At 39.6% G+C, this 27999-nt stretch overlaps 1 protein-coding gene across 1 annotated transcript in view; it reads left to right on the top strand.

The window, feature by feature from the left end:
* Nucleotides 1-5163: 5163 nt before the first annotated feature.
* The window catches only part of LOC143136509 (NACHT, LRR and PYD domains-containing protein 3-like), a 207213-nt gene continuing 184377 nt past the window's right edge, over nucleotides 5164-27999 (top strand). Inside the window, exon 1 of the mRNA XM_076297233.1 lies at nucleotides 5164-6005. Within this exon, the coding sequence (XP_076153348.1) occupies nucleotides 5913-6005 (93 nt within the window). The 5' untranslated portion in view covers nucleotides 5164-5912. The remainder of the gene's footprint in view (nucleotides 6006-27999) is intronic.

Raw genomic sequence — 27999 nt, 5'->3', positions numbered from 1 at the left:
CCAAGTAAGAGATTGCAGAATTAGTGCTGTGTGTCCATGGGAGTTTATCTGGTAGCAGCAGAGGAGAGGAGGGCTGACTCCAGATCAGCATGGTGACTCATACTGTGCTGAGGTCAGTGCTGTGTGTCCATGGGAGTTTATCTGGTAGCAGCAGAGGAGAGGAGGGCTGACTCCAGATCAGCGGGGCGGATCATGTAGTTTCTCTGATGTAAATGTATATAGCTGACTCCAGATCAGTTGGGAGAAATGTAGGAGCAAGACTGTAAATCAGTAACTGCTACACAGTTCTAAAATGGCTGCCAAAGTTCAGGTGTCTTGAGTTATAGAGATGTTAAGATAAGTCAATTCACTACAAGGCATATATGAAGTGCGTCCAAATTCACCCATTCTTCTCTGTTGAACTCCTCGAGAAGTAGGCTACTCATCACACATGTGTCACATGAAAGAGCCTTTTCTCAGCTTTTAAACGGTGCTATAGCCACTATTTGCTGTGATAAACAGTCCGCGAGAAAAATAACTTCAAAAGATTGAATAATTATTCTCTGCGCCGATCTCCACATCCATTCGTCTTGGTGGAATATCATAGGCCTACACACTCTTCACGCAACACATGACAAACCATATATCAGAATAAACAGCAGACCTTACCGAACACAAAGGTGTAATGCATTCCCATGTATAGTTAGCTGTTCCAGAGTAATCCGGTTTTGAAATAAATTTTAGCAAAATTCAACATGGTCTTTCGGCTGCATTTCTTAAAACTGAGCTGTGCTTACATCGCCTAGATATCTGTAATTATTAGAATCAGAGAATATACAGGCAGCTCACGGTTAAGAGTTTGTCAATGTAGCCTTAATGATTTCTTTTCACAAAATGCTAAGCATGCATGTATTTAAGTTTCTTACCCCTTTAATGCATAACCTGGGTCAAAAGTGACCCGGATGACTTAAAATGTTGAATATTTTTGCGAAAAATTTATTTCATCATCCAGTATTCTATGAATTCCTCAATTAACTTGTTTTTAACCATTACATATCTTTATTTTAATTTTTCCATTCTTTATTTTTTAGAAAAAGTCGTTTATGTATCACTACCCCTTTAATGCCCAACATGGGTCAAAAATGACCCGCATTAATTTCCTATGGTTATTCATGCATACTGTACATGTGTTTATATTTGCAATATTTTAGGAATTTATTTATTTCATCAGTCAATATTCCAGATATAAATGTAATATCTTGTTTTTGATTATTACAAATCATAATTTTTAACTTTTTCCTTTTTTACATTAACAACAACACAGTTTTTTCATTACTTCCTCCAGTTTTCAGACATGGGTCAAAAATGACCCGCATTCATTTCCTATAGTTTTTCATACTAGGCTGCGTATTCCTTTGCTATATCTAGTGAAATAATGTATGTATCATTGAATATTGCAGTTCATTTTGCAGTTGTTCAGTAAAAATCTTTTTGATTACTTCAAATAATTACAAATATAGTTTTTTCTATTACTAAATCAAGTTTACAGACATATGTCAAATCTGACACCTGTGTGCACTTTTGATTAGAAGCAAAAACAAGATATATAAAACAATTACTTTGATAAAAGTATTAGGTTGTAATTGTTTTAAACACATACTATAGTTGAAATATGTGAAATACACATATTTCATCTATCATATCTCACTTTGTCACACATGACATCAATAATAACACATATTGAAATATACTATATCTGAAGTATAGAGAACTGTGATGAATGTGTCCAAATAAACTGAAGCTGATTAAGTAAAACACATGGGTACAATAAATGGCCATTTCAGCACTACATGACACTTGCAAATTACCATTACATGTTTGCCCTTGTACACACCCTTAGTGCATTGGAAACACAGCTTCCAACTTTTAGTATTCTTGGTTTCTGTGCAGCTTTAGCTCCTCTTCCACTTCACTTGTCCTTCCTCTCTGATGCCCTTTTGTGTCTCTGTTTGGTTTCCTTTTTCTACATATTTTAATTGTAAGTAATGGGTGAATCTCAATATGCCTCCCTCAGCCCTGAACCCTCAAAGACGTATCTGCCATCAGGCCAAACGTGAAATTGATTAATGTCAGTTCTGTTTTTGAGGGTTCACAACTTAGGGGGTCTTGGGATTCAGCCTATATGTGTTAGGAAGAAGGAAGTGACCTTTACACTGCTTATCCTGTGCGGCATGACAAGCTCGTTGCTTATTATCAGGGTATTGTGCAGTTAGTATATGCATCAAGTGCATCCAGTACATTGGACAAGAGCACTATGGACACATGGGCCATCTCTATCCCTGCTTTCATTAGTATGTCTACACATATATGCAGATAAATATTTCTCATGGTTCCCTGGTCCAGAGTGCTGCATTTTGTCACGCCTCAATACCAATAGCAGTTTAACTGATCAGCATCCTGATTGTATCGGTGGAGTTACTATGGATGTTCAAAATGGAACTAGGTGAAGTATTCTCATGACACATATGAAGTAGCACATGCATGAAGGGCACGTCTGACCTCCAGAGCTATATTGATATGAAAAGATGTGGGACAAAGAAACCACAGTCACAATGTGATATCAGACATGATGGTCAAAAGAAAAGGAAGAGATCTGACCAGCTACCAATGACACTAAAAGTTATAAACTGACCTATGTGCAAGGAACAAAAGTATGGTGGTAATTTGTGTGGGGCATGTAAGACATGAAATATCAGATGGTGGGGTGCCCATGTGATGGATAATTATTTCCTATTCCCAAGTGAATTAACTACACTTTTGGTGACGTTCACTTCAGTTCACAATACTATAGACATAGTACAGTCAAACATAAGTGCTATTAGTTATCTGTGTTTTTAACGTGTGACAAATTGAGAAATAAACTTGTGATATATTGCTATTTGGATTAAAACACTAAGTCTAAGAACATTATTCTAAGATTATTGTTTTAACAAAACATGTTGTTATAGTTCATTTTTATTAAAAACCAAACAAATTTGAATACATGGGTCTTTTTGGCCCACACACATAAACTTGATGTAGTAATAGAAAAGCTATGTTTGTTCAGAAAATAAGACAGGAAAAGTAAAAATAACTATATGTAGCAATCAAAAATCTTTATCTTGATAAATACAAGCAATATTGAATGATACAATAAATCACTTTCAATGAATATAGCTAAGGAACATACAAATATCTATGAAATAGATTTTGACCCACGTCTGAAAACTGGATGTAATGAAGCAAAAACCTTGTTTGTTCATAATGTTAAAGAGGAAAAATAAAAAATATGATTTGCAGTAATCACAAACAAGTTAGTTAATGGATAGCTGACCTATTGAAGGATAAAATACATATATTTGTTAAAATATTGCAAATAAAAAGACAACTATGCATGAGTTACCATAGGAAATGAGTGTGGGTCATTTTTGACCCAAGTTACGCATTAGAAGGGGTAAGCCTAGCTTGCGCATTAAAGGGTTAAAACTGAGCTGCGCTTAAATGGGTCAATGCATGATTTCATAACAGACCAAATAGAAAATAAATGTTAAATGTTAAATATAGCCTACATATCTGTACATATTAAAATCAGATTATGTAGGCTACACTAGGCTTAAATTTCCCCTAGGGATCAATAAAGTATCTATCTATCTTTCTCTATCACAGTATAGTTAGATCAAGTTGGACAGTAGCACATTTTAATCATTTATATATCTGTAGTGGCTGGTGAAAGAGTTGAGTGGCTTTTTTACAGGGGGGGGGGGGGGGGGGGGGGGTGTTGGTGGGTAGTGTCCCCACCAAAGCTCAGACCAAACCTACGCCCTTGGCGAAAATGTACAGAGGCTCGAATACTGTTTTGTATTTCTGCCAGATAACAAGTATCTCTGAACTGACTCCATTTCAGCCCTAGGTCACTTGAGATGACTTAGAAACATATTTGAGCCCTAGCACCAGGTCTTGTGAAACTGTGTGCAAAAGTAGATCAATATAGAATAATAAAAAATGAGTGCTTTGGACCATTATTTGCCAAGGTATGCTCATGCGTTTTGTAAAATGCCCTATGGAAACTCCCCATAGGACTTTTGGGTTCCCAAAATGCATAAACAACAATGTGAATATTGCTGTCAAAACCTCAACCCAGATTCAAACTCTTGGACAGGTGACTGTTAATTGATGCGCACCGGTGGCTGTCATCAGACGGCCTTAACGCACTTCGCCACAGAGTTGATGGCGTGTATGGGTGAATAGGAAAAAAAATAGGAAAAGCTAAAACAGATATTCAAATTGTTTTGTAAATTTGTTTTGCTTTATGTTTACTCACCCTTATAAAAATGAAATGTTTGTGACAAATTTGCAGCAAACCTTTCGGTGGCAAACATCCAGCAAAGTTCTGGCAATAATGAGTAGTTTGCCACCATTGGCAAATGTGTTCACCAGTGATTTGCCACCACACTTAGCCAATAATGTAAAACTTTGTTGACAAACCTAATTTGCATATGAAATTGCTGCAAATTTGCTGCAACATTGCCAACAGTTTATAACAACTGTTTGCAAGAAACTTCATTTGTATGTGAAAATATGACCATGCTGCAAATTTGTGGCATGTGTTCCCCAAAAACCAGACATTTCTGTAAGGGCAGTGTTGGCTTCTGAAATCCTCACTTTAATATAAAAGCATGCCTTGTAAAAAAAGTAATCTAATATCACACACTTGGGATTTGTGTTCAATATTGAGTCTGGAACTTCTGTAATATTCACAATATGTACACAATAGCCCTACTTGTATACATAACAATGTAAAAATAAATGTCATAATAAAAGTCAAAGACCTAAGATGTTTCCTGCAGACAAGATTTCACACACGTGACAAAGGTGAAGTGATCATTAACACAGATTTAAACATATTTTAGCTGGTGTAGAGACAATATTTCAGAGGTCTATAGATGTCTGTGCTTTTATGCAAATAAAAAATAAAATATAAAAATATAACAAACATCTGATATCACCCTTACATTTTGTGTTCAATAATAACTGAATCTGGAATCTGGTTTGTTTTCGCTCCAATTTTGAAGTTGAACATCTAAAATCAGTAGCATTGTATTGAGTGCACATTTTAGAGTGGATTTGTGTTATTGTGACAAAGGTGAAGTGCTCATATTTGAGCTGGTAATTAGCCAATACAATAGAGGTCTATATACTGTGTATTGCCTGTGTTTCTGTGCATTTCCATAATGTGATCTCGTTTTTGCAACTCATTTGAAAATGATGTCACTTTAGATTACACTGAGATGCATCATATTTTTGTCAGTGCGCCACTTCCCCAGACAGCACTCCATGGTGGTAACCCTGGCTATTCACTTATGTCATGGGTCCGATGATCTTTGCTGACAGGAGCACCACAGTGACCCTCTTATTGCCCTGTGTGAAATTGTGGTCAGATAAGGAACTGCAGCTAACCCTTAAAAAGCTGTTGGGACAGGAATTCCCACAGTCTGACATACATGTCGGACGTTTGGCCCATGGATCCTAAATTACGCACCCCTGATCTAGACTGTTAATGTGTAGTCACTGTCAATAAATGTCACTCACCCTATTTGTATAAATGTACAAGTTTTACAAGAACAATACATTACATGATGACATGGGTGGTGAGACACTGACTACAGAACAGCCTTGTGTGACATTAACTCTCTGAGACCCTTGTAACAAAGATCAGTGGTGCCTGTGTGGATTGCTGGGTTTGGTGTTACTGTTAGTGGGTGGAAACATGTAACAAATGGCCCCTAAACAATGTCTGCACCCTCACCAGACACAGAACACCATATTACTGTTTCTTTAAGGAAATGAGCTCAGGGCTGAAGGATGGACTTGTTATCTAAACTGTAAAACATTTTATGACACGTTGCCACAGGAACACACTGTTCACTCCAACACTTGTAAACCAGTCCAGTCCAGTTGCTTGTCTTTGGTGGTCAAAAGATTACGTGGTAAGTGTGTTAAATTATTTTGTTAAATAGAAATGATTTTGAGGATGAATGTATCATTGATTTGATAAATGGGATTTAATCAATTCTCTAAGCAAAAGCGTGTGGACTTGTTGGTTTGGAGATTGTCAAGGTAGATGTATGTGTATGCAGGAAGTGGAGTCTGATGTCTTCTTTGTAGGCTACAATATACATACTTTCCCAAACAGCTAAATCCTTTCTGTAGTTAGTCAGGGAGAGAAAATGTTATTGCTGTTTGACCTAAATAAATAAAAGGGTTGAATGTTTCTGATTTCCTGCCTGTTTCCGTGTCATGTGACCCCATACTGGAACGCGTCTTTCCTCATGTCAACTCAAAACATAGAATTCCATGACTTTTTGGGACCAAGTAAGAGATTGCAGAATTAGTGCTGTGTGTCCATGGGAGTTTATCTGGTAGCAGCAGAGGAGAGGAGGGCTGACTCCAGATCAGCGTGGCGGATCATGTAGTTTCTCTGATGTAAGTGTATATAGCTGACTCCAGATCAGTTGGGAGAAATGTAGGAGCAAGACTGTAAATCAGTAACTGCTACACAGTTCTAAAATGGCTACCAAAGTTCAGGTGTCTTGAGTTATAGAGATGTTAAGATAAGTCAATTATTTATTTTGTTGTTGAGTTGAAATGCATATGGATGTACAGTAGAGTGGAAATTATTTTTGTCATTGATTGCCAGGCTTATAAGCAAAAGCTCCAAGTAAGGGCTAGTAGACTTAATTTGAAGATTCTGTTGACCTCTAAGATTTAAATGTGTTGTTCCTTTTGTCTCCTCTAAACATGGTGTGTAGAATGTTAAGATGTACACTGTAACAAAAATAAAAGGTTGCGAAAATCAGGGGCGTAGATTTGTGTGGGGACCGAAGGACGTGTCCACACCAATGTAAAATTACGACTAAAATGTCCCCACCAATATTCAGGTTGAAATGGGGAAAAAAGCACTCACATGCGCTACACAAAGAGTTAAATCATTTCTCACTTCAGTGCTGCGGAATCGGATCATCTCGTACAGATCTTGTAATGTGCAGTAGCCTATAAGGGTAAATCGCGCTGATTTGAAGTTATCTATAATAACTACCAGTGAGCCGCAGTCTCCTGCGCTGCGCTTCAGCTTCACTTCACTACAAGGCATATGAAGTGCGTCCAAATTCACCCATTCTTCTCTGTTGAACTCCTCGAGTAGGCTACTCATCACACATGTGTCACATGAAAAAGCCTTTTCTCAGCTTTTAAACGGTGCTATAGCCACTATTTGCTGTGATAAACAGTTTGCGAGAAAAATAACTTCAAAAGATTGAATAATTATTCTCTTAGTGACCTGGATGACTTAAAATGTTGAATATTTTTGCGAAAAATTTATTTCATCATCCAGTATTCCATGATTTCCTCAATTAACTTGTTTTTAACCATTACATATCTTTATTTTCATTTTTCCATTCTTTATTTTTTAGAAAAAGTCGTTTATGTATCACTACCCCTTTAATGCGCAAAATGGTTAAAAAACGCATTAATTTCCTATGGTTATTCATGCATACATGTGTTTATTTTTGCAATATTTTAGGAATTTATTTATTTCATCAGCATGTCACACATGCTGGCTTAAAGGAGAATTCCGGTGTGATATTGACCTAAAGTGTGTTGAAACATGATACCGAGTGTGAACGTATGTCTCATAGCCCATCTCGGCTTGTCCCCTGCACTCCAAAATCTGGCGCTAGTTAGCCGATGCTACCAACAGCTTTTTCAATTGTGGTGCTTCGGCATCGGGCTAGCCATGCAAATAAATCACTGTTTTACACCATTTACGAGGCTCAATGTATCTCCACACTTCATTGGTAGACTACCGAAGGCCCTGACATTTAAAACGAGACATTGAGAACTTTTAAAAAGCACTGGTAGTTTACTTACAAGACGATTTATACAGACAGTATCTTCACGAAGTTTAGCGTTTGCAGCCATCTTGAATTTAGTCACGATAAATAGAGCGACGAGTAAGAATGAACATGATAAGGGATCAGATTTCAAAAATAATTCTGTGGAAATGCATGGGATCCAGTTTCTTCCAGTAGCAGCAACTGGAATCCATGCATTTCCACGGAATTATTTTTGATTCACTTCATTTGCAAACTGCCAAAAAAAAAGCTCACAGAAATAGAAGAAGGTTTCGCTGGCCTGCCAGAGAAATCTTCTTCTTGTTCTTCTTCATCATCTTCTTTTTCTTCTTCTTTTTCTTCATCTTCGTCTTCTTCGAGTTTTTTTGGCAGTTTGCAAAAAGAGTGTATTGGTTTAACTGACTGCAAACAGAGGCGAACAAATTAGCAGAGTTAAGCACTTAGAGTGCCTAAGAGCTATTGTGCTTAACAGACAAGCAAGAAAAACAAACGGATACCAGGCGGAGCAGCGTGACTTGCCAGTGCCCCCGTAACCTAGCTATAGCCTGGGTTTTCCCATGCTGCCTTACGCGCGTAATTTTATTCACGCTGCTAGGCAGCCTGGATTCCATGGAGCAAATTTTCGCCTCAGTTAGGGGACCAATCACAGAACGGAGGGGGGGCAGCAAGACGATGACGACACACCGAAGCCGTTATGAGCTACGTACAGACGCATTTGATAGACATTCGTAGCGCATGTGATATGAGTGTGATATCTGTGTGACGAGTACTCCGCAAGAAATTTAACAGAGGAGAAGGGGTGTGAATTCAGACGCAATTTGCATCCGTCGGCCACTAAGGAAATGTTGCTGTGCCTTTTATGCCTATTATCAAAAGACAAAACCGTGCAAGTGTATGTGTTATGTGTTATGTGTTTGTGCATATTTAGCTGTTTCTTTGACTATGCACTTTGGATATGTGTTGTGTTCTCTACAAAAACATTTACTGAACTAGCACTCTCTAATGAATAAACAAAATGGTCAGGTTATACAGTCATTGCTTTTTGTGTGCTGATTATTTGTGCATTTCCAGCATGTAACGTTTCCTGTCTGCTGTTCTGTTCTCACAAAACCAGAATGAGTTTAGAGGAGGCTGAAAAAACACAGTAAGATACTCTGACCAGAGTCTGCACTACCCAACTGTGTGACCATGGAGAACAACAAGGACATGGATGATGCATTGGATGACCCTTTTAACAAGCTCAACATATCAACACAGACCAGTGCAGGGTGAGTGTAGAACGCATTAACTCAACCCTCTCACCCAGTTTGTGTGTGTGTCTGTGATACACACATATACATTGTGTGTGATACATACATATACATTACACACCAACAGTCCTAGTCCAGTCAAGTTTATTTATATAGCACATTTCATACACAGAGGTCAGTCAATGTGCGTTTCATGAACAAAAGCAAACAGGAATAGCAAATAAAAGCATAGGAGGGAAATAGTAAAAGAATAGTTTAAAAAGCAAAGATCATAATATAATAACAAAAGAAAACATAAAACCACATTAAAACAATTAAAAATGGGGCGTTCCATGTCAAAATGAGTCCAGTCCAGAAATCCATTTCGAGAAATAGAATGGAGAGAGGGTAAACAAATTACTAAAATAAATAAAATATGTATTTTCTAATTTCACCACAAACACAACCTCTTATCTATCCAGGGTTTCCCGCAGCACTTTGCAGCTAAGGCGACCACCTTAGTAACACACGCCTGCCATCTTAACTACGTTGTCAAAAAAAAAATGTATAGCCTAGTTATATGAGCGATATCCACTATGTTACTATAGGCCTACTGTTTTCTCCTCTCATTCCAAACCATGACCAACACCAATCTTCCTTCTCTGCAGAATGCATAAAAAACTAGATGTACCGCAGAGTGGTACAAAATATGAGAATTTCCCCTAGGGATCAATAAAGTATGTATCTATCTATCTATCTATCTATGACCGCCGCCCAGTCCAGCACATTTTTTCCACAAAAAAGTCTTGCTGATTAACTCTATGGGCTCTGTCGTGCACTTTAACGCAATTGACTTCGTGAAAATCGCTTTGTGGGCGGATCTTGGGCGCTGTTTCTATTTTACCGGCGAGTTAATGACTGTTGCGCCCGACGTAAATCTAAAATGGGGTGGTCTGAAGTAGCTACATTAATCATGGGTGTGGTTTGGGCGTAACGTGCAATAAACCAATCAGAGCATCATCTCACATTCCCTTTAACAACAGGCACGCTTGTTCCATAGCGGATTGCTATTATGATGGCGGAATTGCCAGGCGCAGCCAGGAACGGTTCACAGCGCTATAGTCAGTTGGGAACAGTTTGCTATTGGTTTTTCCTCTTGACAAAATGTAATACAGAAATGTCACTTTCCGATGTTTTGGGATCACTCTCACTGAATCACGAGGTTATGAATGCATGGTGATATTTTTGCAATGTAATCTACCTCACTATAGAGTATAGACAATGCAGATCTGTCAGATAAGATCTCCTCTCCCGTGCTGCTGCTGGGGCATTTGGGTTAAATGGCATTGGCATGCAGTTCAACATCATCATTATGTCTCATTATGTTCTCTAATATTTCCTAATTTATGTCATCAACACATCCGTGATTCGTGGAAATGTGTACGCTAGATTTATACCTATTTTTTCACATCGGACACCACACTGATTTCCCTCATGTAGCAATATTTGTCCTCGTAATTATGTATGGTTTGGAGAAATGGGAACTGCGTCGTATTGATGAGAGGAGCAAAGTGCATTGCGCAACACAGGCGCCAAGCAAGCGCTCCTGCAGGAGTAAGCTACGGCTGTACCTTACCATCAGGCAACAGAAACAGTTTCCAAGTTGACCTAACTTTCCAACTCTGCACAGTATCCCATTAACTGCATGACAATAGGTTATTTACAATATTTTATGTAAAGTAGAGTTTGTAAACACGTTATCATCAACTTAATGCACGCACAACTTTTGTTTGAGCAGGATTGAGAATAACAATGAATGGACACAGCAACTACAGAAATTGTAGCCAAGGCTACTTGCTGCTTTCTTTTACTGTCTATGGTTGCTGGTTAACAGCACATAATAAGCTTATTTAAGCGAAACTCAGGACTTCCAAAAGACTTCCAAAGTCAATTGCGCTAGAGTGCAAAATAGAGCCCTACATGAGGAACCCTCAGCAGCTGACGTAATATTAAAGAACCGAACACTAACTAACACTCACTGAATTGCATTATGCACACTCAATTCTCACTGGTATCTGCTAGACAACAAGTACCAAAACATGATTAGTTCATAGATTTCACATGTAAAATACATTTTATACAACCCCACCCCCATCTTGCCTGTAATTCTGAGAAATTCTTGTTGTGCACATGTGTGCGTGTACATGTTTATGTTTATGTGTGTCTGTTTTGTGTGTGCGTGCATGTGCTTGTGTGTGTACCTGTGTGTGTGCATGTGCATGCATGTGTACATATGTCTACTGTGTGAGTATGTGTCATACGTATTTTTCTGTGAATGTATGTGTGTGCGTGTGTATCTGTTTATGCACATGTGTGCATATGGAATGGGTGAACATGACCCCTGGAGGCAAACATACGCAAAAATTTGGTCATCCTAGGCCCTACAGTTCTCAAGATATTCATAGAAAACTCTGTTGGTGTATGGTCACTAAATGTACTCATAAATTAATTTATTGTATGGCCCCCCATGAACGAAAGTCCACGAAACTTGGCATGCAATCGGAGGGTGTCATAATGATCCTACACTTTCAATTTTGTGCAGTTTGACTATGTTAGGTCACATATACCTGTGATTACAACACCTCATTTTTACTTTTTTGTTTTTAACTAGGTGGCGCTAGATATGAAATGAGTGGTTATGGAATGGGTTGACATGGCCCCTTAAGATCAACATACAAAAAAAAGGTGGTCCTCCTAAACCCTACGGTTCTGGAGATATTCACAGAAAACTGTGTCTGCCCTACCCTCCTTTCGGGGGCCCAGTCCAGCGGGGGGGGGCTACAGATCGAAAAAACGATGGTTCCATGCTACCCATGTGGGGCTACATGCCCACCAAGTTTCGTGTACCCCGGTCTTTCAGTGTCCCAGGGAACTTTGACAGAAAACTGGCCAAAAAAAATCTGCCGCTTCGCTGCGCGGCGGTCATAATAAAAATAAAAAACGTGCACAGGGCTTTATTTGGGGCAGGCTTGTAATCGAGACAGGTCTTTATTTCTGCATTTTATTGTGAGGCATCCGTTTCGTTTGGAGCGACATACCGGCGGTATACTGTAGGCTATCAAAAGCATACAATTTTCGGTTTGGGATTTATTTTATGTTTGGACTGATTATATTGCTAAATTTTGTCATCTTCAGAAGTTGATTGAACATTATAGACTACCTCACAAGCTATGAATGCCTCACGAGTTTTACCGCCTGCGCGAATGGAGCATTTAAAAGCTGCGCTGTGTAGTTCGGATCTTTTAGATAGATAGATAGATACTTTATTGATCCCCAGGGGAAATTCAAGGTCTCAGCAGCATACATATAACACAAACACATTCTCTAACAGCAGAAAGAGTAATTAAAGTATATAATATAAAAACACAACTAAGCAATATAATAAGGACAGTACAAGATAAAGAATATGCTAAATATACTAAAATACAAATTATACTAACTGACACTTAACTCATTGAATGCCAAGCTGTTTTCGGGAGCTTTGTCCTAGAGTGCCAGCAATCCAGACCATTGCTGATGATTTGTGTACAGCCACAGCATATTCTGTGTTATAGCTATGAACACATACAATAGCTCGATTAAAAGGTAAGACTTTAAGCTCTCAGTGCGTGCAAACCGTGTATTTCTACACGCCTCCGTTCCTGAGAAATCCCAAGCTAAACAGTGGCTAGTTTTCATCAAAATCGCTGTTTTTTTCTAGAAATGGAGATAAACATCTTTCATGAAATATGAAGTGTTGCCTGTTACTTACTCGTGTAAACATTCCGGGAAGTGATCAGTGAGACCTGGCGAGACTGCCACCTCGTGATAGACCCACGAAAATGGCCTGGTTTTGACCTGACGTGCATGCGTCACTGATTCGACCCAAAGCGGCAACCGAGTTATGATAAAATGTCCAGATAAAATGTCCAGATTGTCCGTTTTCATGAGTTTCACGATCGTCATATAGTTCATTTCTATTCATCACAGAGTTCCCACAATCACATATAAGGTGTATTAGAGTGTCTAGTTTCGTAATTTAAAATATTACGTTTTTGGCACTCAATAACTTAATACAATATATAAAAATATACTAAAATACAATTTACAAAAATACAAATTATACTAACACTTAATCTAAATCAATTCTAAAAACAGTATCCACATAGTGGTGATTAATCAATCAGAGGCGCTTGCAATGGCAATAACTGAGGCAGGGACTGATCCTGTGATTTCCTGTACATAGTAAGGTATGGTAAGGTGCTCTGTGTGAATGAGTGACATGGTGGTAGTGCAATGGTGATAGTGCAAATGAGTAAGACCAACAGTGCAACAGTGCAACACTGCAGAAGTAAGTAAAGTAAAGTCTATATATCTATATATTGAACTATTAAGAAAAAGTATAAGTGTGTCCACAGTTCGGCTGTGGCATTGAGGGGGGGGGTTATGCATATGTGCAAATGTGCTAATATAGCACGCAAACAGTGAGGCATAAAGACAGTGGTACAAGTGGCTAGTGGACAGACAGTGCCAAACATGGAGGGGGTTAAGAGGCAGACAGACTATGCAGAGAAGTCTATCTCTCCTCTTCCATTAAGTGAGGCATTGAACAGTTCAATGGCCCTGGGGACAAATGACTTCCTCAGTCTGTCCGTTGTGCAAGGCAGTGAGTGAAGTCTCCAGCTGATCAGGCTCTTCTGCTTAACAATAGTGGTGTGGAGTGGGTGACACTCATTGTCCAAGATGTTGATCAGTTTGTTCAGGGTCCTTTTGTCAGATAGTGAAGTGATGTACTCCAGTTCAGCTCCCACTACAGAGCCATCTTTCCTTACCAGCCTGTCAATTCGCCCAGCATCCTTCTTCCTTGTGCTTCCTCCCCAACACACTACTGCATAGAAGAGGACGCTGGCAACAACAGACTGGTAAAACATCCTGAGGAGCTTACTGCACACATTGAAGGACCGCAGCCTCCTCAGGAAGTACAGCCTGCTCTGCCCTTTCTTGTAGAGTGCATCAGCGTTGGCTGACCAGTCCAGTTTATTGTCCAGGTGGAGACCCAGATACTTGTAGGTGCTAACCATCTCCACATTGACCCCATCAATGTGGACTGGTAGCAGAGTGGGCTTAGACCTGCGGAAATCCACCACCATCTGCTTGGTCTTTGAAGTGTTAAATTGGAGTTGATTGAGTTTGCACCATTGCACAAAGTCCTCCACCAGGCTCCTGTACTCCTCCTCCTGCCCGTTCCTGATACACCCCACAATTGCAGTATCATCAGAAAACTTCTGCATGTGGCATGACTCTGTGTTGTAGCAGAAGTCAGATGTGTACAGGGTGAACAGGACTGGAGAGAGCACAGTTCCCTGTGGCGCTCCGGTGCTGCAGATCACAGTGTCAGAGAGACAGTTCTTCAGTCTGACGAACTGTGGTCGCTCGGTCAGGTAATCTGTAATCCAGGTTACCAGGTGAGCGTCCACACCCATCTGCAAGAGCTTGTCTCCCAATCTGAGGGGCTGGATGGTGTTAAAAGCACTTGAGAAATCAAAGAACATGATTCTCACAGCACTCTTCCCCTTGTCCAGGTGGGAATGTGTCCTGTGTAGAAGATAAGTGATGGCATTGTCCACGCCCACTTTCTCCTGGTAAGCAAACTGTAACGGGTCTAGTGCATGGCGTACCTGGGGTCTGAGCATGCCTAAGACCAATCGCTCCATTGTCTTCATCACATGTGATGTGAGAGCGACAGGTCTGTAGTCATTAAGATCACTAGGATGTGGCTTCTTAGGGACAGGGGTGAGACATGATGTCTTACACAGTGTTGGAACTTGTCCAAGGCGTAGACTCAAATTGAAGATGTGCTTCAGTGGCTCCCCCAGTTCAGCACAGGCCTTGAGTAGCCTTGGGCACAGTCTGTCAGGCCCAGCTGCTTTATTGCTGTGCAATTGGACTGTCACTTGATCTTTTGTAATGGTGAGGGGTGTGAGGGGAGGGGAGGGGGAGGGGTGCATCTGGGATCTGTGTATCTGATGGCTGTTGACTGAGGTCGTTGTCACCTCATTGATTTACTTATTTATGTGGTGGTTGAATGTCATCGCGCTATCTATCATCGCTCGCCAGACATTCTAATTCAAATTTGTAAAGTATAAAATAATCTGAACTTCATTCACTCTCTGCGTATACGTAGATCAAGACAGACTTGCAGAACAGGCTGCAGGGCAACAGTCTGACAGCCTGCATGAAAGCATAAATGGTCCACACTTGTTAAGTGCAATTATCAAAGGGAAAAAAAAGAAAAGAAGAGTAGTTGTCCGCACACTGCAATCTCCCAGAATAACTACATTTATTGAGTTAAAAACATAACTCGACGTTTCGACCCAGCAGGGTCTTCATCAGGCATGAGTATGGTAATCACCACAGGATATATTTATAGGCTCAGGTAAGCTGACATCACACAGGTAGGCAATCAGCTACACCTAATGAGAGAGGACACACCAACTACTCAATTAATTAGGTGTGGACTTCATTACATTTGTACATGATACATGATCATATAAATTAGAATACCCTTTTGGCTCTGCAGCATACATGCATTTGGCATATACATCATACAAAAGGCATTTTCATCATAGCCACAACCCCACTCCAAGCCTAAAGAAAATCAACAAAACCAGTGATAAACAGAGTACAAAAGACATGTCAAAAGAGAAGTGCTTTGTTCCGTGGGAGGACTATATACACAACCACAAGACATTATAAAAAAGGTTTAATATCAAATTCCTCATCCCTTAATTATAAAGGGCCCTTGAATTGTTCTTTTTAAAACCAAGGAGGATGCCTGTAGCGATGCTGTCAGCTCTGCCATAAGCAGTGACTGTGATCACCCATTTTGAAAATGTTGTTTTGCACTTTCTTTTGTACTTCAGTGTTGTATAGTTTGTATACTGTTTGTTAAAATTGAATACATTAATTCACTGTTCTTATTTGTAAATATTTGTATAGTGTCGTATAGTTTGTATGTAGTCTTTAGTATCGCACAAACAATAACCCCCCAACCACCAGTCCCGCAAACCCCACCCTACCATCTTGACTAGCCAATTTTCTGCAGGAAACCCTGCACTCATTGAAATAGGCCAAATGTGTAGGCTGCACATTAAAGTTTGGATAAAAAAGTTGACGTGTTTCTTCCTCGTTCAGACGCTTGCTGTATGTGAGAACAGTAAATTTTCCGTTTTCTTTGGTCTGTTAACTTTGTGTTTTGACCTAAACAGTTGTTGCTGACCAGATTTCTTGCGGAGATTGCACCCGATTGGTCTAGCTAGCTAGATAGATAGATAGATAGATAGATAGATTGATAGATAGATAGATAGATACTCTATTGATCCCCAAGGGGAAATTCAAGGTCTCACACAACATCACACACAACATGCACTTACAGCAGAAAAAGTAATATACATATAAAAACTCCACTGTACAATAAAGACAGTAGAAGATATAAAAATACTAAATACTAAATATACTATATAACCTAAATCAAATATCCACATAATGTGCTTAAAGGAATTATCCGGAGTAAAATGCACTTTAGATCAATTTACGGATGATTGGGAGTACATACGTTGAGTTGACACCCAAATCATGTAATTTGGATGTGTTTTGAGAAAGTTCGATGTTACCGTTTTTAGTCAAAGCTCGTTAGCCTGGACGTGACGCGGGCATGTCATTTCGCCGCTACAAAACGCTATTTTTATACCTCTTCTACAGATCCAAACAACATTACACTTACGTGGTAGTGAGTAGAGGGTCCCTAAAGCCAAACCGACACACACACACACACACACACACACACAGGAGGTGACACTCACACACACACACACACACACACACACTCTCACACACACACACACACACACACACACACACACACACACACTCACTACACACTCACACACAGTCATTATTTGTCATTTGGTTTGTTGTCTCTTTATGTAACCAGACCACAGACACACAGACCTCCATCTCCAGTGCCCAGCTGTGTGTCCATGAGGAGTGAAGCGTCCCTGCCTAACCCTCCTCAATTCAGCAGTGGACCGGTCCCATCAGGACTAAAGTGAGTTTAGACACATAGGAGATCATGCAGACAGATACACTCTCACACTCACACACACTCACACACACACACACACACACACTCACACAGTCACACAAACACTCTTACCCCCCCCCCACACACACACACACACAAACACACTCTCTCTCTCTCTCTCTCTCTCTCTCTCTCTCTCTCTCTCACACACACACACACACACACACACACACACACACACACACACAGGAGGTGACACTCACACACACACACACACTCACACACACACACACACACACACTCACTACACACTCACACACAGTCATTATTTGTCATTTGGTTTGTTGTCTCTTTGTGTTTGCAGACCACAGACACACAGACCTCCATCTCCAGTGCCCAGCGGTGTGTCCATGAGGAGTGAAGCATCCCTGCCTAACCCTCCTCAATTCAGCAGTGGACCGGTCTCATCAGGACTAAAGTGAGTTTAGACTAGAGATGCACCGATATGGAATTTTAGGGCCGATAACGATAACCGATATTTATTGGTTTGTTGTGGCCGATACCGATACGATAACCGATAATATTACTCTTGAAAAAAGATTGTGAAAAGTGATTTGGGGAAAGCATTTAATAAGCATAATTTTATTGCAGTAATTTTACCTACCACCAAATGATGGACAGAACTCATAATAGTCCTCAATAGTACAGCAGTCAACATAACAGTAGCCTAGCCCTACAGTATGTGTGGCTCCTTTAAGTGAACCTGACGTCAGTGAATTGCGAGTGAGTGGCTAGAGAGTATGAATCGTTTTCATTTAGGACTAAACACTCATAAACGACTCAGCTGGGAATAAGCTACAGTATAGCGACCAAAAAAGAGTTTGTGAGGGAAACTTAGGTTTAGTTTCAACTGCGGGTAACTAAATAAGGCTGCAACTCCTCAGACTGTATCTTATGTCCGTCTACTCTGTTGCGCACAACCTGCTGCAGCAGAAATGAAAGGGGTTAGCCCCGAAGGTTTTAATAACTTATTATGATGACTTGTCTGGAACTGAAGCAGAAATGGTTAGCATATTTCTAGGTAATAATACAAAACCCAAGCTAAAGTACCGGTAATGCAAATATAATACTAAAACACAACTTAGAACTAGGCCTACTTATGTACTCGTCCCACTAACAAGTTTGTTTATTTGTTTCCCCGATCAGCGCGGTAAAGTGCAAACACACCAGCACAAGACGACTCTAGATAGGGCTGAGCTCCGCTCTGTTAAGGTTAAATGGCGGATCATTCACGAGAGGATTTTGAGATGCACAGATTCCCAAATGAACGCATATCCACAGATTTTGTTAGTGGTGAAATACATTCACACCGCTGACATTATATTGAGGAAAAAGTATAGCCAACCAAGCTCAAGTAGCTCAGTGTAGCCAGACGGACCTTATGTAGGCCTAAATTAGGACTTTAAAAAATATCGGCGCAAATTATCGGCCAGAATTCTGTTATCGGACCGATAATAATATTTTCATTTTTTCACTTATTGGCCTATAATATATTGGCCGCCGATATATCGTGCATCCCTAGTTTAGACACATAGGAGATCATGCAGACAGATACACACACACACACACAGACACTGACACACACATAAACACATACTGTACACACACACACACACACAAACACTCTCTCTCTCTCTCACACACACACACACACACACACAATGACACACACACACACATCCTCCCCCCTCCCTCTCTCTCTCTCTCTCTCTCTCCCTCTCTCTTTCACACACACACACACACTATGGGCTAAGCCCCGAATGTTTTCAACTATAGGCGACACCCCTGTCTATTGCGTTTCAAGACAGCCGTGCTGCATTGGATATCATAAGGACAAATTGTTAAATTGTTACAATGTAATTATATATATATATATATATCTTTATCTAGCATGTTTGTTTTCCCCACTCATGCTGTGTTCCCCAAGTGGTAGGCCAGGACTAAGCTGCTACAATTAGTTTTTGTCTGCCCCCCTGGCTCGAATGTCAAACTCTGCCTATGATAGAGATAGATAGATAGATAGATAGATAGATAGATAGATAGATAGATACTTTATTGATCCCCAAGGGGAAATTCAAGGTCTCAGTAGCATACAGACATCACACACAACATGCACTTACAGCAGAAAAAGTAATATACATATAAAAACTCCACTGTACAATAGAGACAGTGGAAGATATAAAAATACTAAAATAATACTAAATATACTATATAATCTAAATCAAATATCCACATAATGTGCTTAAGGATGCTGAAGCATGACAGGGCAGGGACTGAGCCTGTAATTCAGCTTTCACATTTTTGCCAATTGTTACGGCCGGCTCGTTTACTGTGTGTGTGTGTGTGTGTGTCTATGTTACGGCCGGCTCGTTTACTGACCGCAACATAAAGGGAAACGGACAACAAAGTTCCAATTTATAATTTATTAAGATTAAGCAACAATAGTTATACCAACCATAATGTGTCTAGGGGAAAGATGAGTGTTGGCGTGCGTGTAATGTATTAAGATTAAGCAACAATAGCTATACCAACCATAATGTGTCTAGGGGGAAGATGAGTGTTGGCGTGCGTGTAATGTATTAAGATTAAGCAACAATAGTAATACCAACCATAATGTGTCTAGGGGGAAGATGAGTGTTGGCGTGCGTGTAATGTATTAAGATTAAGCAACAATAGCTATACCAACCATAATGTGTCTAGGGGGAAGATGAGTGTTGGCGTGCGTGTAATGTATTAAGATTAAGCAACAATAGTAATACCAACCATAATGTGTCTAGGGGGAAGATGAGTGTTGGCGTGCGTGTAATGTATTAAGATTAAGCAACAATAGTTATACCAACCATAATGTGTCTAGGGGGAAGATGAGTGTTGGCGTGCGTGTAATGTATTAAGATTAAGCAACAATAGTAATACCAACCATAATGTGTCTAGGGGGAAGATGAGTGTTGGCGTGCGTGTAATGTATTAAGATTAAGCAACAATAGCTATACCAACCATAATGTGTCTAGGGGGAAGATGAGTGTTGGCGTGCGTGTAATGTATTAAGATTAAGCAACAATAGCAATACCAACCATAATGTGTCTAGGGGGAAGATGAGTGTTGGCGTGCGTGTAATGTATTAAGATTAAGCAACAATAGCTATACCAACCATAATGTGTCTAGGGGGAAGATGAGTGTTGGCGTGCGTGTAATGTATTAAGATTAAGCAACAATAGCTATACCAACCATAATGTGTCTAGGGGGAAGATGAGTGTTGGCGTGCGTGTAATGTATTAAGATTAAGCAACAATAGCAATACCAACCATAATGTGTCTAGGGGGAAGATGAGTGTTGGCGTGCGTGTAATGTATTAAGATTAAGCAACAATAGCTATACCAACCATGATGTGTCTAGGGGGAAGATGAGTGTTGGCGTGCGTGTAATGTATTAAGATTAAGCAACAATAGTAATACCAACCATAATGTGTCTAGGGGGAAGATGAGTGTTGGCGTGCGTGTAATGTATTAAGATTAAGCAACAATAGTTATACCAACCATAATGTGTCTAGGGGGAAGATGAGTGTTGGCGTGCGTGTAATGTATTAAGATTAAGCAACAATAGTAATACCAACCATAATGTGTCTAGGGGGAAGATGAGTGTTGGCGTGCGTGTAATGTATTAAGATTAAGCAACAATAGTTATACCAACCATAATGTGTCTAGGGGGAAGATGAGTGTTGGCGTGCGTGTAATGTATTAAGATTAAGCAACAATAGTAATACCAACCATAATGTGTCTAGGGGGAAGATGAGTGTTGGCGTGCGTGTAATGTATTAAGATTAAGCAACAATAGCTATACCAACCATAATGTGTCTAGGGGGAAGATGAGTGTTGGCGTGCGTGTAATGTATTAAGATTAAGCAACAATAGCTATACCAACCATAATGTGTCTAGGGGGAAGATGAGTGTTGGCGTGCGTGTAATGTATTAAGATTAAGCAACAATAGCTATACCAACCATAATGTGTCTAGGGGGAAGATGAGTGTTGGCGTGCGTGTAATGTATTAAGATTAAGCAACAATAGCAATACCAACCATAATGTGTCTAGGGGGAAGATGAGTGTTGGCGTGCGTGTAATGTATTAAGATTAAGCAACAATAGTAATACCAACCATAATGTGTCTAGGGGGAAGATGAGTGTTGGCGTGCGTGTAATGTATTAAGATTAAGCAACAATAGCAATACCAACCATGATGTGTCTAGGGGGAAGATGAGTGTTGGCGTGCGTGTAATGTATTAAGATTAAGCAACAATAGCAATACCAACCATGATGTGTCTAGGGGGAAGATGAGTGTTGGCGTGCGTGTAATGTATTAAGATTAAGCAACAATAGCTATACCAACCATAATGTGTCTAGGGGGAAGATGAGTGTTGGCGTGCGTGTAATGTATAAAGATTAAGCAACAGTAGTAATACCAACCATAATGTGTCTAGGGGGAAGATGAGTGTTGGCGTGCGTGTAATGTATTAAGATTAAGCAACAATAGTAATACCAACCATAATGTGTCTAGGGGGAAGATGAGTGTTGGCGTGCGTGTAATGTATTAAGATTAAGCAACAATAGTTATACCAACCATAATGTGTCTAGGGGGAAGATGAGTGTTGGCGTGCGTGTAATGTATTAAGATTAAGCAACAATAGTAATACCAACCATAATGTGTCTAGGGGGAAGATGAGTGTTGGCGTGCGTGTAATGTATTAAGATTAAGCAACAATAGTAATACCAACCATAATGTGTCTAGGGGGAAGATGAGTGTTGGCGTGCGTGTAATGTATTAAGATTAAGCAACAATAGTTATACCAACCATAATGTGTCTAGGGGGAAGATGAGTGTTGGCGTGCGTGTAATGTATTAAGATTAAGCAACAATAGTTATACCAACCATGATGTGTCTAGGGGGAAGATGAGTGTTGGCGTGCGTGTAATGTATTAAGATTAAGCAACAATAGCTATACCAACCATAATGTGTCTAGGGGGAAGATGAGTGTTGGCATGCGTGTAATGTATTAAGATTAAGCAACAATAGCTATACCAACCATAATGTGTCTAGGGGGAAGATGAGTGTTGGCGTGCGTGTAATGTATTAAGATTAAGCAACAATAGCTATACCAACCATAATGTGTCTAGGGGGAAGATGAGTGTTGGCGTGCGTGTAATGTATTAAGATTAAGCAACAATAGCTATACCAACCATAATGTGTCTAGGGGGAAGATGAGTGTTGGCGTGCGTGTAATGTATTAAGATTAAGCAACAATAGTTATACCAACCATAATGTGTCTAGGGGGAAGATGAGTGTTGGCGTGCGTGTAATGTATTAAGATTAAGCAACAATAGTTATACCAACCATAATGTGTCTAGGGGGAAGATGAGTGTTGGCGTGCGTGTAATGTATTAAGATTAAGCAACAATAGTTATACCAAACATGATGTGTCTAGGGGGAAGATGAGTGTTGGCGTGCGTGTAATGTATTAAGATTAAGCAACAATAGTAATACCAACCATAATGTGTCTAGGGGGAAGATGAGTGTTGGCGTGCGTGTAATGTATTAAGATTAAGCAACAATAGTTATACCAACCATAATGTGTCTAGGGGGAAGATGAGTGTTGGCGTGCGTGTAATGTATTAAGATTAAGCAACAATAGCAATACCAACCATAATGTGTCTAGGGGGAAGATGAGTGTTGGCGTGCGTGTAATGTATTAAGATTAAGCAACAATAGTAATACCAACCATAATGTGTCTAGGGGGAAGATGAGTGTTGGCGTGCGTGTAATGTATTAAGATTAAGCAACAATAGCAATACCAACCATAATGTGTCTAGGGGGAAGATGAGTGTTGGCGTGCGTGTAATGTATTAAGATTAAGCAACAATAGCTATACCAACCATAATGTGTCTAGGGGGAAGATGAGTGTTGGCGTGCGTGTAATGTATTAAGATTAAGCAACAATAGCTATACCAACCATGATGTGTCTAGGGGGAAGATGAGTGTTGGCGTGCGTGTAATGTATTAAGATTAAGCAACAATAGCTATACCAACCATGATGTGTCTAGGGGGAAGATGAGTGTTGGCGTGCGTGTAATGTATTAAGATTAAGCAACAATAGTAATACCAACCATGCTGTGTCTAGGGGGAAGATGAGTGTTGGCGTGCGTGTAATGTATTAAGATTAAGCAACAATAGTTATACCAACCATGATGTGTCTAGGGGGAAGATGAGTGTTGGCGTGCGTGTAATGTATTAAGATTAAGCAACAATAGTAATACCAACCATGATGTGTCTAGGGGGAAGATGAGTGTTGGCGTGCGTGTAATTTATTAAGATTAAGCAACAATAGTTATACCAACCATAATGTGTCTAGGGGGAAGATGAGTCTTGGCGTGCGTGTAATGTATTAAGATTAAGCAACAATAGCAATACCAACCATAATGTGTCTAGGGGGAAGATGAGTGTTGGCGTGCGTGTAATGTATTAAGATTAAGCAACAATAGCTATACCAACCATAATGTGTCTAGGGGGAAGATGAGTGTTGGCGTGCGTGTAATGTATTAAGATTAAGCAACAATAGCTATACCAACCATAATGTGTCTAGGGGGAAGATGAGTGTTGGCGTGCGTGTAATGTATTAAGATTAAGCAACAATAGTTATACCAACCATGATGTGTCTAGGGGGAAGATGAGTGTTGGCGTGCGTGTAATGTATTAAGATTAAGCAACAATAGTTATACCAACCATGATGTGTCTAGGGGGAAGATGAGTGTTGGCGTGCGTGTAATGTATTAAGATTAAGCAACAATAGTTATACCAACCATGATGTGTCTAGGGGGAAGATGAGTGTTGGCGTGCGTGTAATGTATTAAGATTAAGCAACAATAGTTATACCAACCATAATGTGTCTAGGGGGAAGATGAGTGTTGGCGTGCGTGTAATGTATTAAGATTAAGCAACAATAGTTATACCAACCATAATGTGTCTAGGGGGAAGATGAGTGTTGGCGTGCGTGTAATGTATTAAGATTAAGCAACAATAGTAATACCAACCATAATGTGTCTAGGGGGAAGATTAGTGTTGGCGTGCGTGTAATGTATTAAGATTAAGCAACAATAGTTATACCAACCATAATGTGTCTAGGGGGAAGATTAGTGTTGGCGTGCGTGTAATGTATTAAGATTAAGCAACAATAGTTATACCAACCATAATGTGTCTAGGGGGAAGATTAGTGTTGGCGTGCGTGTAATGTATTAAGATTAAGCAACAATAGTTATACCAACCATAATGTGTCTAGGGGGAAGATGAGTGTTGGCGTGCGTGTAATGTATTAAGATTAAGCAACAATAGTTATACCAACCATAATGTGTCTAGGGGGAAGATGAGTGTTGGCATGCGTGTAATGTATTAAGATTAAGCAACAATAGCAATACCAAACATGATGTGTCTAGGGGGAAGATGAGTGTTGGCATGCGTGTAATGTATTAAGATTAAGCAACAATAGTGTAATAATACCAACCATGCTGTGTCTAGGGGGAAGATGAGTTTTGGCATGCGTGTAATGTATTAAGATTAAGCAACAATAGCAATACCAACCATAATGTGTCTAGGGGGAAGATGAGTGTTGGCATGCGTGTAATGTATTAAGATTAAGCAACAATAGTGTAATAATACCAACCATGCTGTGTCTAGGGGGAAGATGAGTGTTGGCATGCGTGTAATGTATTAAGATGAAGCAACAATAGCAATACCAAACATGATGTGTCTAGGGGGAAGATGAGTGTTGGCGTGCGTGTATGTATGAATGCAATGTCAGCATCAGTATGTAAGATGACTAAATGGTAGACAAAAATAGACAGAAAGATTAGAGAGAGAGGAGAGAAAGAGTAAAGTGCCAGTGCAGAGAGAAAGAGAATGAGAGAGAGAGAGAGGAGAGAAAGAGTAAAGTGCCAGTGCAGAGAGAAAGAGAACGAGAGAGAGAGAATTTTGAATTTTAACAGCTCTTTATTACAAAACACACGATCATATTACCATAAAACCATCACTCTTTTTAGAAAAAACTGAAAATCAAAGAAAATAACCTGAAAAAAATAATTCATTATCGACCAATGAGCATATTGCTCCACCTTGGCACCATTCTTCTTCAAAAGAATTAAAATCACCTTTTGTTTCATAAAAGTCAAATTCTAATTTTACTCTTGATTTCACCAGGCGAATAAAAATGTCAATTACATCATGGTCAGAGTCTTTTTCAATCTTATTCTTCCTACTTATATAAATGGCCATCTTAGCATTCCCAAAGATATAATTAATCATTTCACACTTGCAACGTTCTTTCTGAACATATTTAAACCCCAATATGAAGGTCTGAATAGAGAAAAACTCTCCAAAACACTCTAATAGCTTTGCCAACAACTTAAACAGAGGTGGCAGTCTGAAACAATTTGAGTAGGCATGAAAAACAGTCTCTCTCTCCAAACAAAAAGGACATTCATGGCTTACATTTTGATTTAAAACAGAAATAAAAGAGTTAACTGCCAAAATACCATGCAGTAACCTCCATTGTAAGTCCCCAGCTCTTTTAGTTAATGGTGGTTTGTATAGAGATTTCCACTCTGGTTGAACATTACTTACTAAACCAAAAGTAGAACGCCAAGGCGTGTCAACCTTTCCATCTAGTCTTTCTTTATTTATCACTTTAACACAGGTCTTGTAAAGACATTTACCATTGACTTCGCTAAAATCTATTTCTTTTGGAGGGGGCAAAAAAATACCTTTACAATCATTTAATTTCGGTGTAAGTGACAATTCAGGAAAAGGGTCTTCTCTATCAGGAATCAAAACGCCATCAACATAATTCTTTATCATTTTGTGCTCACGTGATGTTAGTTCTGTTCTCCAGCAATGCAAGATCTTATCCACCATACGCAAGGACCTCACTCCCATGCGTACAGCCAGTGTGGCACTGTCCATAAGAGAGCCTGATACATCCACCAAATGACGCAAACGTGTAAGTCCAGTACTGTATAAATAACTGTTCAATCCAGGCATTACATTCTTTGAAATGTCCAGTCTTGATCCATAGATTAGAGGCTCCTCTAGGAGCCAATGCAAAGAACCAGTCTCTTCCATTCGGCTAACATTAAATAAACCCCAGATCTTAAAAAGTCCTTTATAAAAAACAGGTAAATCAATACAATGTATTGCATGAGGATCCAGGAAAAACAAAGATTTGTCTAAACCCAAACCACTCGCATTATGCATGATTTCACAAGCCACAGGCCTCCAAACAAGATCTTCTGGCCCAGTAAGAAACCTCTGAATGAACTGAAGCCTAAAAGCAGCTGCTCTACTGGGCAAATGGATTAAACCCTGGCCACCTTCTTCCTTTGGTAAATACAAAACACTCTGAGGGATCCAATGCAACTTATCCCAGAAGAAATCTATTAGGGTTGACTGGATCTTCATTAAAAGACCTGATGGTGGATCTAAAACAGCCAGCCGATGCCACAAAAAGGATGCCACTAGATTATTGATAACCAGACAGCGTCCCCTATATGACATCTGAGGTAGTAGCCATGTCCATTTTTTTAAACGTCCCTTTACTTTTTCAATGACTCCATCCCAATTCTTTTGTACAGTGTTATCATCTCCCAAAAAAACACCCAGATATTTGAAACCCCCTTTTTTCCAATTTAACCCTTCTGGGAGTTTGGCTGGTCCATCTACCCAATTACCTATCTGAAAAGCATCACTTTATTTCCAGTTGACTTTTGCAGCTGATATCACTCCAAAATCCTTCACAACATCATTTAAGGTATCAACATCATTTTGATCATTGACTACTACAACCAAATCATCGGCATATGCTGATAAACAAAAAACCTTTTCACAATTGGACAGAGAAAAGCCAGTCATTTTACACCTTAATTTGTGAAGCAAAGGTTCTATTGCCATGGAATAGAGCATTCCAGACAATGAACAACCTTGTCTTACACCTCTTAGTGCTTTAAAAGGGGTACACAAACCACCATTAACTTTCACTATACTCTCAATGTCATTATAGAGCACCTTAATTAAATGAATAAAACCCGAATTGAATCCAAACGCCTCTAACACCCCCCATAAATACTTATGCTCAACTCTGTCAAAAGCTTTTTCCTGATTCATGAAAACAAATCCAAAATTCTTTTTTAACTTACTAGAAACTTCAATTGCATCTCGAACAAGGAAAATATTGTCAAAAATGGACCTTTCAGGAATACAGTAGGTTTGATCAACATGTATTATTTGTTCCATCACTTCTCTCAATCTAGTTGCTAGTGCTTTGGAAAACATTTTAACATCAATGCACAGGAGAGACACTGGGCGCCAATGCTTCAAGTCGGTCAAGTCACCTTTTTTTGGTAACAGTGTCAACACAGCCCTTCGACAGCTCAGAGGAAGGATTCCTTTCTCTATACTGTCATTCAGCACTTCATGGAGATCTTTCCCCAATACTGACCAAAAGCCTTTGTAAAACAGCAACTGGCTCAATGCCAGGAGCACGTCCATTTTCCATACCCATCAGGGCTGTATAGAGTTCTTTCAATGATAAAGCTCCATCCAGCATCTTTGCTGAAGCCTTTGAAAGCGTT

Source organism: Alosa pseudoharengus, unplaced genomic scaffold (genome assembly GCF_046254945.1).
Source record: "Alosa pseudoharengus isolate Yale_2024_CS ecotype anadromous, Long Island Sound unplaced genomic scaffold, YU_APseudo_1.1 YU_APseudo_1.1_scf_1, whole genome shotgun sequence".
Classification (NCBI taxonomy): Eukaryota; Metazoa; Chordata; class Actinopteri; order Clupeiformes; family Clupeidae; genus Alosa; species Alosa pseudoharengus.
The sequence above is the reverse complement of the archived record's forward strand: the minus strand, read 5'-3'. Positions and strand labels throughout refer to the sequence as shown.